We start from the raw sequence: 13,196 nt of genomic DNA on the forward strand, positions 1-13,196 counted from the left end.
CGTGGGACCATCCTAGATCTCCCCCAGCGCTTAGAAGAGCGCCTTGCACAGAGTAAGCGCTCACCAAATACCAACAGGAGTAGTATCACCTGGGACTGCCTGCAAGAATGACCCTACCCTCATTAAAGAAGCAGCGTGGCTCAGTGGAAAGAGCAAGGGCTTGGGAGTCAGAGGTCACGGGTTCGAATCCCGGCTCGGCCAGGTGGCAGGTGGGTGACTTTGGGCCAGTCACTTCACTGTGCCTCAGTGACCTTATCTGTAAAATGGGGGTTAACTGCGAGCCTCACGTGGGACAACCGGATGACCCTGTGTCTACCCCAGCGCTTAGAACAGTGCTCGGCGCGACGTAAGCGCTGAATAAGTACCAACATTATTATTATTACTATTATTATTATTAAAGGAACCAAAGCCCGGGGCGCGGGGAGAGGCGGCGGGTTTCTGCGCCTGCGCACGGGCCCGCCCCCTGGCGGCGGCGAGCGCCGGGGCCGCTGTCGGGACGTCGCGGCGCGGGGAGAGGCGGCGGGCTTGTGCGCCTGCGCACGGGCCCGCCCCCTGGCGGCGGCGAGCGGCGGGGGCGCTGTCGGGACGTCGCGGCGCGTTCCCTCCCTCCCTCTTCCCTCCCTCCCTCCCTCCCTCCCTCTTCCCTCCCTCCCCCAGCGAAGCGAGCCCGGGGCCCGGCATGGCGGTGTGCGCCCGGCTGTGCGGGGTGGGACAGGCCCGGGGCTGCCGGCGGCGGGCGCAGCGCAAGGGGTCGGCGGGGCCGGGACAGGCGGGCGGGTCGGCGGGGCCGGCCGGGCCCGGAGGAGCGGACAGCGAGCCCGACACCGACCCGGAGGAGGAGAGGATCGAGGGGGGCCCGATGCGGCCGGCCCCGGCCCCGGCCCCGGCTCCATCCCCGCCGCCGCCACCGCCCTGCTCCCTGCTGGAGCTGCCCCCCGAGCTGCTGGTGGAGATCTTCGCCTCCCTGCCCGGCACCGACCTGCCCAGCCTGGCCCGAGTCTGCACCAAGTTCCGTCGGATCCTCAACACCGACACCATCTGGCGGCGACGCTGCCGGGAGGGTGAGAGGGAAGGGGGAAGGACCGGCCGGGCGGGGCCGACGGGGACACCCACACGCTCCCCTTCCCCCTCCACCGGGCGAGGGCACCCCCTTGGACCGGGGACGAAAGAGGGGGACCGGCCGCCCCCCAAGGCCTCCAGAAGAACCCGGGAGGAGGGCCCCTCTGGGGCCTAATAATAATAATTGCATTTGCTAAGCCCCTACTATGTGCACAGCACTGCGTGGGGCTCCCGATCTTCATCCCCCTTTTCCAGATGAGGTCACTGAGGCTCAGAGGAGTGAACTGACGTGCCCACAGTGGCTCCCAGTCTTCATCCCCATTTGACAGATGAGGTCACTGAGACACCGATGATGATAATAATAATGATGGCATTTGTTAAGCCCCTACTAGGTGCACAGCACTGCGCGGGGCTCCCGATCTTCATCCCCCTTTTCCAGATGAGGTCACTGAGGCTCAGAGGAGTGAATTGACGTGCCCACAGTGGCTCACAGTCTTCATCCCCATTTGACAGATGAGGTCACTGAGACAATGATGATAATAATAATGATGACATTTGTTAAGCCCTTACTATGTGCAAAGCACTGCGTGGGGCTCCCGATCTTCACCCCCCTTTTCCAGATGAGGTCACTGAGGCTCAGAGAAGTGATGTGACGTGCCCAGAGTCACCCAGCTGACAAGTGGTGGAACCCTTAATAATAATAATGTTGGTATTTGTCTGTTAATAATAATGTTAAGCGCATACTCTGTGCGGAGCACGGTTCTAAGCGCTGAGGTAGATACAGGGTTATCAGGTTGTCCCACGTGAGGCTCACAGTCTTCATCCCCATTTGAAAGATGAGGTCACTGAGACACCGATAATAATAATAATGATGGCATTTCTTAAGCCCTTACTATGTGCAAAGCACTGCGTGGGGCTCCCGATCTTCATCTCCCTTTTCCAGATGAGGACACTGAGGCTCAGAGAAGTGAAGTGACTTGCCCAGAGTCACACAGCCGAAAAGTGGTGGAGCCGGGATTAGAGCTCTTAATCATAATAAATAATGTTGGTATTTGTTAAGCGCTTACTGTGTGCAGAGCACTGTTCTAAGCGCTGCGGGAAATTCGAGGTCATCAGGTTGTCCCACGTGAGGCTCATAGTCTTCAACTTCATTTTACAGATGAGGGAACTGAAGCCCAAAGAGAAGTGAAGTGACTTGCCCACAGTCACCCAGCTGACAAGTGGCAGAGCTGGGATTCGAACCCTTTACCTCTGACTCCCAAGTCCGGCTCTTTTCCACTGAGCCACACTGCTTCTCTAGGCCTAGAAGGGCCGGGGGAACATCATTCAGAGGTCATGGGTTTGAATCCCGGCTCTGCCACTTGTCAGCTGGGTGACTGTGGGCTAGTCACTTCGCTCTCTGGGCCTCAGTGACCTCATCTGGAAAATGGGGATGAAGACTGGGAGCCTCACAGGAGACAACCTGATGACCCTGTATCTCCCGCAGCGCTTAGAACAGTGCTCTGCACATAGTAAACACTTAACAAATACCAACATTATTAGTAGTAGTAGTAGTTATTGAGTGCTTACTATGTGCAGTGCACTGGACTAAGCACTTGGAATGGACAGTTCGGCAACAGAGAGAGACAATCCCTGCCCAGTGACGGACTCACAGTCTAATGGGGGGAGACAGATGGACCAAAACCAGACGACGTCATCACGATAAATAGAATCAAGGGGATGGACACCTCATTAACAAAATAAATAGGGAATTAAAAATGTAGACAAATGAGCACAGTGCTGAGGGGAAGGGAGAAGGGGAGGAGCAGAGGGTGGAGGGGGAGCAGAGGGAGCAGAGGGAAAAGGGGAAGCTCAGTCTGGGAAGGCCTCTTGGAGGAGGTGACCTCTCATAATAGTGGTGGCATTTCTTAAGCGCTTACTAAGTGCCAAGCACTGTTCTAAGTGCTGGAAGTGGGCGGGAGATAGAGAAGCAGCGTGGCTCAGTGGTAAGAGCCCGGGCTTGGGAGTCAGAGGTCATGGTCCGAATGCCGGCTCTGCCACTTGTCATCTGGGTGACTGTGGGCAAGTCACTTCGCTCCTCTGGGCCTCGGTGACCTCATCTGCAAAATGGGGGTGAAGACTCTGAGCCTCACATGGGACAACCTGAAGACCTTGTATCTACCCCAGCGCTTAGAACAGTGCTCTGCACATAGTAAGCGCTTAACAAATACCAACATTATTATTATTATTATTATACAAGGTGATCAGGTTGTCCCACGTGGGGCTCACAGTTTTCATCCCCATTTCACAGATTCATTCGTTCATTGTCATATTTATTGAGCGCTCACTAGGTGCAGAGCACTGTCCTAAGCGCTTGGAATGGACAGTTTGGCAACAGATAGGGACCATCCCTGCCCAGTGACGGGCTCACGGTCTAAACTGGAGGAGGCAGGACCGGGCGAAAGGTTGGTGGTGAGATAGGCAACGTCGAGGTGCCGTGAGTAGGCTGTCGTTAGAGGAGCAAAGTAACTGAGGCCCAGAGAAGCAAAATGACTTGCCCAAAGTCACACAGCTGGCAGATGGCGGAGCCGGGATCAGAACCCACGACCCTTGATCCCCGGCCCGGGGATTAAGACGGTGGCCCTTTCCACCGAGCCAATGCTGCTTCTCTGTATCGGGGTCACCCTGCACCCAGCGTGGCTCAATGGAAAGAGATCGTGGGTTCAGATCCCGGCTCAGCCGCTTGTCAGCTCTGTGACCCGTTCACCTTGTATCCTCCCCAGCGCTTAGAACAGTGCTTGGCACATAGCAAGCGCTTAACAAATGCTATCATCATCATCCGCTTGCCAGCTGTGACTTTGGGCAAGTCACTTCACTTCTCTGGGCCTCAGTTACTCCGTCTGTAAAATGGGATGAAGTCTGTGAATCCCACGGAGGACAACCCTATCACCTTGTAGCCTCCCCAGCGCTTAGAACAGTGTTTGGCACGCAGTAAGCACTTAATGCCATCATCATTATTATTATTACCCCGGCTGTCACTAAGATCCAAATTGGACTTTCCAAGCGCTTAGCACAGTGCTCTTGCACACAATAGGTGCTCAATAAATACCATTAAATGATTGAATGGTGGTGGAGTGGGGCTCAGTCAGTGGGTGCAGGTGGAATTTGGGTGGGGAGAGCAACGGGACAGATGCCTCAGGTCGGAGAATGTCAGGCTTGTGGGGGGCTTGGGGAAGGGAAGGCATCCTATCCCTGGGGGATGGATGGACACGGATCCACACTCTAGGTACAACTGCGGGTTGGGGAGACGGGCCAGCCTACTAAGGGTTAAAGAGCCAGAAGATGGAATTTATACATTCAGTCATATTTATTGAGCGCTTACTGGGTGCAGAGCACTTGTACTAAGCGCTTGGAATGTGCATTTTGGCAATAGAGACAATTCCTGCCCAACAACGGGATGACCTTTCAGTCCCTCAGTAATTACAGAGAATGCATTTAATGATGGCCTTGAGCTCTATTAAGAGATAGTGTGGGGTGAGCAGTCAGTCAGCCCATCAGGAGTATTTCTTAAGTGCTTACTTTGTGTAGAGGACTGAACTAAGCGCTTGGAAGAGTAGCCAACGATCCCTCTATCACACAGAGGACCACCTAGGACCGTGATGGGTACTGGATCGGGGATCTGGTTAGATCTGGTTAATGATGGTATTTCTTAAGCGCTTACTATGTGCCAAGCACTCTTCTAAGCACTGGGACAGATACAAGATTATCAGGGTGGCCCCCGTGGGGCTCACAGTCTTAATCCGCATTTTGCAGATGAGTAATTGAGGCAGAGAGAAGCTAAGTGGCTTGCCCAAAGTCACACAGCCGACAAGTGGCGGAGTTGGGATTAGAACTCACGCCCTCTGACTCCTAAACCCGGGCTCTTTCCACTAAGCCACGCTGCTTCTCTAATGAAGCCTCAGGCTGGGAAGTTTGGAAGTCATAGCACTTGAGGCCACGGCACTGTGGTTTATGCGCACTTGGCAGTTTGGGTTTTTCCCTGGTACCTCTCGTTTGTAAATGTTACACACACGGTCAAGTTTTACAAATAGAGTCCCCAGTCCTCCCACTTAGAACAACTTTTAAGATCTTGGTTAGATCTAGATTGTAAGGTCCTTGTGGGCAGGAAGAGGTGTGTCAACTCTCTGGTATTGTACTCTCCCAAGTACTTAGAACCATGCTCGTGCAGACCGCAAGCACTCAATAAATACCACGGATTGATAGATACTTGAAGAATCCATCTCCAGTCTGAAAAAAAAGTATTAAAAATATAAAGCCAATATAGAGGAAAAAACACTTTTCTTTTTCTCCACAAATTATGTGACCTTTTATCTGTTCCGTTTGTACTGTCCAACAGGCTGCGTCCTGTAGATGATTTCAACCCACGAGATAGATTGCAGCCACTAAAATCTGCTATCGACTAATTAAAAGCCCCGTACTGTGGCCATGTAGAGCAGTAGGAGCGTCTGTATACGAAAGCTGTGTGGGTCGTGAATGTGTCTTTTCGATGGAGATGAGATTTTTGGGACCTGTTCAGAAAGTGAGATAAATATAGATGTGGAATGAGAAGTTGGTGGTGTGTGTAGTTTACCAGAGAGCTACTGTAACCAGAAAAGATTAGCTATCTGTCTGTCTGATCTGGTTTTTACTTGAACGGGTTCCAGGTACATAAACTACAAGGTATGCTAAATCAGGAAGCAAGTGTCCTACATTCCTCCAGTTTGGAGTTCTGGAATTTGGACTCCAGTAAAAAACTGGCTTATTTTGTTGTGTTTGGATTTACTAGTTTTCTAGTCATCTAATTCTTTATAAGCATTTGCTTTATCTTAATTTATAAAGCTTTCATTTTGTGATATTTGTGTTGTCATCCTAAATCTGCCTTGTTTACAACCAGTCAATCAGCATGGCTTAGTGGAAAGAGCCGGGGTTTGGGAGTCAGAAGTCACAGGTTCTAATCCCGGCTCCGCCCCTTGTCAGCTGTGTGATTTTTGGGCATGTCACCTAACTTCTCCGTGCCTCAGTTACCTCATCTGTGAAATGGTATTAAGACTGTGAGCCCCAAGTGGGACAACCTGATTACGTTGTATCTACCCCAATGTTTAGAACAGTGTGTGGCATATATTAAGTGCTCAACAAATACCATCATTATCATTTATTGAGTGCTTACCGTGTACAGAGCACTGTACTAAATACTTGGGAAAGTACAGTATAATAGAGTTGGTAGACATGACCCCTGCCCACAAGGAATTTACAGTATACAGGGGAAGACACGTTAAAATAAATGACATATGGGGAAATAGTGTATAAGGATATGTACTTAAGTGCTGTGGGGCTAGGGTGAGTATCAAAGTGCTTCAAGGGTGTACATAGTTGATGTTGAGGGGAGAGGAGGGAGGGAAAAATGAGGGTTTAGTCAGAGAAGACCTCGTGGAGGTGTGATTTTATGAGTGTTTTTAAGGTGGGGAGAGTGGTGGTCTGTTGGATATAATGGGGGAGGGAATTCCAGGCCAGAGGATGGAATGTGGGCAAGATGGGTGGTGGGATAGATTAAATTGAGGTACAGAGAGTAGGTTGGTGTTAGAGGAGGAAAGAGGGCAGAGTTTGGGTGCGTAGCGAGTTCTGTTTTGGAAATGTTGAGCTTAGGTTCCATGGAACTCCCCCGTAGAGCTGTCCTGAAGTCAGGAGGAAATGCAAGGGATTGCAGAAAAAGAGAGAGTTCAGGGCAGGAGCGGTAGATTTGGGAATTAGCCACCCGGAAATGGTGCTTGAAGCTGTTTGAGTGAATGAGTTGTCCAATGGAATGGGTGTACATGAGAACAGAAGGGGATCTGGAACTGAGCCTTGAGAAACCCCAACAGTTAGGGTGGAAGGCAGAGGAGGGGCCAGCCAAAGAGACTGAGAAGGAAGCAGTACCATAAGCATGGAATGGGAAGTGAGACCACTGTGGGCAGGGATTGTCTCTATCTGTTGCTGAGTTGTGCTTCCCAAGCGCTTAGTACAGTACTCTGCAAACAGTAAGTGCTCAATAAATACAGTTGAATGAATGAATACAAGCAGGGGCGCTTTTAGCTTCTCCCCTCCTCCAGTGCTCATTGCCTGCCTCAATTTGCCCCCAAAGCAGAATTGGCAGTTGAGGGCCCCTATGAAAGATGGCTGGTTCCCAGTGAACAGGGAGATGGCATCATCAACCTGACTGTATCTGCCTTAGTGCTTAGGACAGTGCTTGACACATAATAGTGCTTAAAAAACATTATTGAGAAGCAGCGTGGTTTAGTGGAAAGACCCCGGGCTTGGGAGTCTGAGGACCTGGGTTCTAATACCAGCTCGGTCACTTGTCTGCTGTGTGACTTTGAGCAAGCCACTTCACCTCTCTGGGCCTCAGTTCCCTCATCTGGAAAATGGGGATGAAGACTGTGAACCCCACGTGGGACAACCTGATAACCTTGTATCTATCCCAGTGCTTGGAACAGTGCTTGGCACATAGGAAGTGCTTAACAAATACCGTCATCATCATCATTATTATTATTATGATTTACTGAACCCTTAAAGTTGGTGTGTTAAGTGCTTGGGGAGCTCAGAAAATGTCTAATCCACAGTTCCTGCCCTGGAGAAGTTTACAATCTGAAGGACTCTTCCAGACTGTCAAAGTTCAAATCCTACAGGGGTCAGAATTACATGGTATGGATATAGACTCTACTAAATAGTGAAAGACAGAATGCACAATGGCAGTTGCGTTTTCTACTGTGTAATTCTTCCCCTTGTTCATCAGGACCTGATCAGAGTTTTCTTATCTCAAAGCTTCAGTTTTTTACTGGAAGATCTCAATTGGCAGTTATTAATCTATAATTTGAGTTGGAGGCTTTAAGAATGTGCATCATATTTGTTGCATTTTAAATGATTCAAGTTTGTTATAATAATGATAGTATTTGTTGAGTGCTTAGTATGTGCCAAGCACTGGGGTAGATATAAGGTAATCAAGCTGTACCACGTGAGGCTCACAGTCCCCTTTTAATAATAATAATAATAATAATGTTGGTATTTGTTAAGCGCTTACTATGTGCTGAGCACTGTTCTAAGCGCTGGGGTAGACACACGGGAATCAGGTTGTCCCACATGGGGCTCACAGTCTTAATCCCCATTTTACAGATGAGGGAACTGAGGCACAGAGAAGTTAAGTGACTTGCCCACAGTCACACAGCCGACAAGTGGCCGAGCTGGGATTCGAACTCATGAGCCCTGACTCCAAAGCCCGTGCTCTTTCCACTGAGCCACGCTGCTTCTCATCTGCTTTTACAGATGAGGTAACTGAGGCACAGAGAAGTGAAGTGATTTGCCCAAAGTCACACAGCTGACAAGTGGCGGAGTCAGGATTAGAACCCACGACCTCTGCCTACCAAGCCTGTGCTCTTTCCTCTAAGCCACACAAACCTCACAAAAATAATGGGGGAAGGACTCTTTTATGCCTTCTTTGCTTTCACACGGGAACCCTTAAATTTTAAAAAATCGGACTTTCAGATTTCAAAGTGTAGAGGAAGCCGTTCTTGTTTACAGTGGGCTCTTCCAGAGTGACCGAATGGGTTTTTGGAGGCCAGTTGTTACTCGTTTTTTTTTTTTCCCAGAAGGAAAGGCTTGTAGGGCACTTATTAGCAATATCTAGAGGTACCCGAGAGTCAACTACATCTTTCAAATTGGAAAGTAAGCACTTAAAGATAAGAGATAGCTGAAAGGAGTTTAGGAGGAGGTGAAGCCATTGCTTTTCCTCAGAGATCCCACCATCACCGGTATTCTGCCACTTCATTCATTCAAGCTCATTTACTGACTGCTTATTGTGTGCATAGCACTGTACTTGTTTTGTTTTATTGTCTGTACCCCCCTTTTAGACTGTGAGCCCGTTTTTGGGCAGGGATTGTCTCTATCTGTTGCCAAATTGTACATTCCAAGCTCTTAGTACCGTGCTCTGCAAATAGTAAGCGCTCAATAAATGCAACTGAATGAATACTAAGCGCTGGTGAGAGTACACTACCACAACAGACAGACATATTGCCTGCTCACAACGAGCTCAGAGTTTAGAGGGGGAGCCAGACATTAATATTAAATAAATAAATTACAGATCTATACATCTGTTCTGCGGGGATGGGAGGGAGGATGAATGAAGGAGCAAGAAAGAGTGTCACAGAAGGGAGTGGGAGGAGAGGAGAGCTTAGTCAGGGAAGGCTTCTGAAAGGAGGCCACTCTGGTCCCTCTGGCCTGAGTTCAAACAAGGCTAGGCTTTTGGGGTATCAACAGCACTTTTTTTCATTGCTTGCTGATTTGGGTTTTGAGGATCATTATTCCATGGCCCACAATCTGCTATGCAGACTCCAATGAGCAAGTAATTATAAATTTACACATTTTTGGAAAAGTAGGAAATATTTTTCTCTCTCAACATAGAGGAAACATCACAAAGAGATTTTGCAATTATGCTGGGGGCAAATACGCTTTTTGATGAATCATTTCTTTGGCAACAGAGATTTTATGATAACTTGCATATAGCTCTATAAATAAGTGATCATTTTTCAGTGCTTTGGGAATAGAAGCCAAGCATGTTTTGCTTCTGCGCATGGTTTGAATTACCTCGGTTAGTATACAACAATTTATTGTATGCTTTTTCAGTTGCTAACCAGTTATAACGTGGACGATTTTAAAAACATTCTGTGAATGCCTGCCAAATCCTAGTCGTCATGAGCCAAATGCTCGAATGAAATGATTGAACTATCCAGACTTCAGTGTTTGCACCATAGCACAAAAAAGGAAGAGAAGCTAAAAAATAATTCTTTTTTTCTGTAAAAGAAGCAGCTTGGCTTAGTGGTAAGAGCACAGGTCTTGGAGTCAGAGGACCTGGGTTCTAATCCTGGATCTGCCACTTTCTTGTTCTGTGATCTTGGGCAATCACTTAACTTCTCTGTGCCTCAGTTCCTTCATCTCCAAAAATGGAGATTCAATACCTGTCCTCCTTCCTAACGTTGACTGTGAGTTCCATGTGGGACCTGATTATCGTGTATCTACCCTTGCACTCAATACAATGTTTAGCACATAGTGCTTAAAAAGAACCACAATTATTATCATTATTATTTGAACTGTGAGTTTTAGTGCGTAGAGTCAAGACATCAGAATTCTGGAGTAGCAGGCAAGTCACTTAAATTCACATTATTCACAGTTCTCTTATCTATAAAATGGGGATGAAAGATCTGTTCACCATCCCCCTTAGACTCTGAGCCCTGTATGTGACAGGGACTGTGTTTGATCTGTCTCTGTATCTACCCCAGAGTTTAGTACAGTGCTTGGCAGATAGTAAGCACTTAACAAGTATCACAATCATTATTATATATTTTTTAGCTGCAGTTTCTCCATTCGAAAATTGAGGATAATAGGATTTGTCTGGCACAATTTGAAGAGTCATTAAATAATTGCAAAGTGTTGGGGTCAAAGGAGTTGCATGAATCATCTTTTTTCTTACTTGCTAAAGGATTTGCAAAAGAACAGTTAGAAGTCCTGCTTCCCCAAGCTGATTTATGGCAATAAAGCATTCCGAGTTTAGTCAGGATTCAAGGCTGCATATCTAGATTGCAAATGGGGGTCGAGAGGAGGAAAGCCATGATACTGTAGTTTAGAAACATGGAGAACGGGAATGCGTAAATTGAAAATATGGCTTGGGAGTCAGAGGTCGTGAGATCTAATCCCGGTTCCGCCACTTATCAGCTGTGTGACTGTGGGCAAGTTACTTCACTTCTCTGTGCCTCAGTTACCTCATCTGTAAAATGGGGATTATGACTGTGATTACCTTGTATCTACCTCAGCACATAGAACATTGCTCGGCATATAGTAAGCGCTTAAAAAATACCAACATTACTATTATTATTACTATCATTATTATGTCATAGAATTCTTCCTCCTTATTCTACCTGAAATTTATCCTGCTTTAATTTTAAGGGTATTTCACCCTTTCGAGGCCCTCAGTAGACGAGGAGAACAACTAGTCAGCAATCTCTTCTTCAGATCCTGCTCAGACTTCAAGACAGTTATTCAGACATCCCCAGCCTTCTCATCACTAGGCTAGACAATCCCACTTGACCTTTACTCACAGGATATAGTTCCCCTCCCTTTTTTCATTTTTGACTTTTCTCAGTGTGGGAAACAAAAATTGAATTTGGTAATCTAACCAGCAGAATGTTTTTGAAGGATTACTTTCCAACTCATGCTCGTTACTTTCCTGTTGCTACATCGTAGTATCATGTTGCCTTTTTAAATAATGGCACCGTCAATGCTGACACAGTTTCAGCGGAACTTGGGCTTAGCTAGTCTTTCCCTTTCTTCTATTTGTGGGTTCTTTTGGTTTTGTCCCCAGACTTACTGCTTTTCACTTGTCTAAATTTGTTTAAATCCCTTGGAAGCTATCTTTATAGTGGACCTTTAGGTGGGAAGCAAGTTGTAAATCAGTAAAACACCCTATGCTAGGGGGTCTACTTATTAGCATCAGTATAGTCATATAAAAATAAAAGCAGATCTGTCCCTTTTCAGACAACTGTGGTGTGTCTGTGAACTTGGATGGTCTTTGGCAGAAATGAGTAGCTAATTTTATTCTTTTTTAATGCAATAAAATTCATTTTCTGATCTTATAGGTGTGCTTCCTTGAAATGAAACACATTTTGTTTGGGTTAGGAATTATTTGCAAGGGATGTTTGTCTTGTGATGTGGTTTATTGCTGCTGGGTTTGCTGTTGAAAAAGGAAAGGCACAAGGAAGTTTGGTTGGCAAAAATTATACCTGCAGTTAAACACCAGTTAGAATTCCACAGAAAGTGGAAGCCAGAGTAGGTTATCAAAGAGTTCAAAGATCTGTAGAAATAAAGTTGAAAAAGCTAAGGCAGAAAATAAGGTGAAACTGTAAAACGTGTAAAGGAAAATAGAAAAATATTTCAAATTCATCAGGGACAAATTTTAAAATATGCACTCAGAAATAAAAAGAATGAAGGGAAATGGTTTCCCTTTCTCATCTTAGAAGGAGAAGCATTGGAAATTTTGAATTGGGACTAATGATAAGAGAAAATTCATATTGGGAGGGTAGCAAATCGAACTACAGTGGAAGAAAACCTGGGAAAGACTGTATAGTCTGACTAACATTCAAATTTGCCAACGTGGTCAGAAACCTGAAGAATTGGCTAAAGTGATTTCAGAGTCACTGGCTTCTATTTTGGAGAACTGGTAGAGGAAAGGGTAGGTTAGAAAAAAATGTGGTGTCTCTCTCTCTCTCTCTCTCTCTCTCCATACAAATATATGTCTATATGGAAATTACAGAAAAAATGATCCACTCCTATATCATGACATATTCTACTTGTGAAAATGAATCGCAGAATATATTCTCAAAGCCCCAAAGAGTGCATTGGATAAAAAGCAGCATGACCACCTCTGTAAAACTAACCTAATCTCTTCTATGCCAGTGATAGACCAGATTGTTCAAGAAATGTTGGTCATAATCAATCTTGTCTTTAGCAAAGCTTTTGGTCTGTCCAATATAACCTTTTTTTTGGGTAGCTGAGAAAATATAGATTAAAAATCACAGTACTTTAGTACAGTGCTCTGCACCCATCAGACACTCAGCACTGTTGATTAATATTTTATTGGTAAGTGGGTGCCTGAGACATACTCAGGGGGTGGTTGCCAGTCACTAAATTGGGGGGGGGGGGGCGGGGAAGGGCACAACACAACAAACGATGTGACACAGGAGTTGATTCGTGATGTACACTTCTTTAATAACGGCCTTAAAAAGAGAGCATGCTCATTGTGGTTTGGCCAGGATTCTATATTGGGAATGTTTGATGGGATCTTGAAAGATGGGTGAGGTTGGTAAATTGGAAAAATGGTGGGAACAAACTTAAAGTCCAGGAAGGATGAGTGCCAGATAGTGCATCTGGAAAGGAAGAAACCTGAGCATATGAGAAGGGGAAGGAGTGACATTGCATTATAGCAGAAAAAGCACAAAGAGACTCTACTCCTGGTTCATAATCCTGAATATCTTCTTAGCTAGATTTTCATTGGTCTGGAATGGTTAAAAGCTGATTCTGTCTTATGCACCACGTAAAGC

At 46.6% G+C, this 13,196-nt stretch overlaps 1 protein-coding gene across 2 annotated transcripts in view; it reads left to right on the forward strand.

Moving 5' to 3' along the window:
* The first annotated feature begins 644 nt into the window (after positions 1 to 644).
* Positions 645 to 13,196, forward strand: part of FBXO31 (F-box protein 31) — a 53,440-nt gene continuing 40,888 nt past the window's right edge. For both annotated transcript variants that reach the window (XM_029074937.2, XM_029074938.2), the window contains exon 1: positions 645 to 1,061. In XM_029074937.2, coding sequence (XP_028930770.1) covers positions 680 to 1,061 — 382 coding nt within the window. In that variant the 5' untranslated portion in view covers positions 645 to 679. The remainder of the gene's footprint in view (positions 1,062 to 13,196) is intronic.

The sequence above is a fragment of the Ornithorhynchus anatinus genome, chromosome 11 (genome assembly GCF_004115215.2).
Source record: "Ornithorhynchus anatinus isolate Pmale09 chromosome 11, mOrnAna1.pri.v4, whole genome shotgun sequence".
Lineage (NCBI taxonomy): Eukaryota > Metazoa > Chordata > Mammalia > Monotremata > Ornithorhynchidae > Ornithorhynchus > Ornithorhynchus anatinus.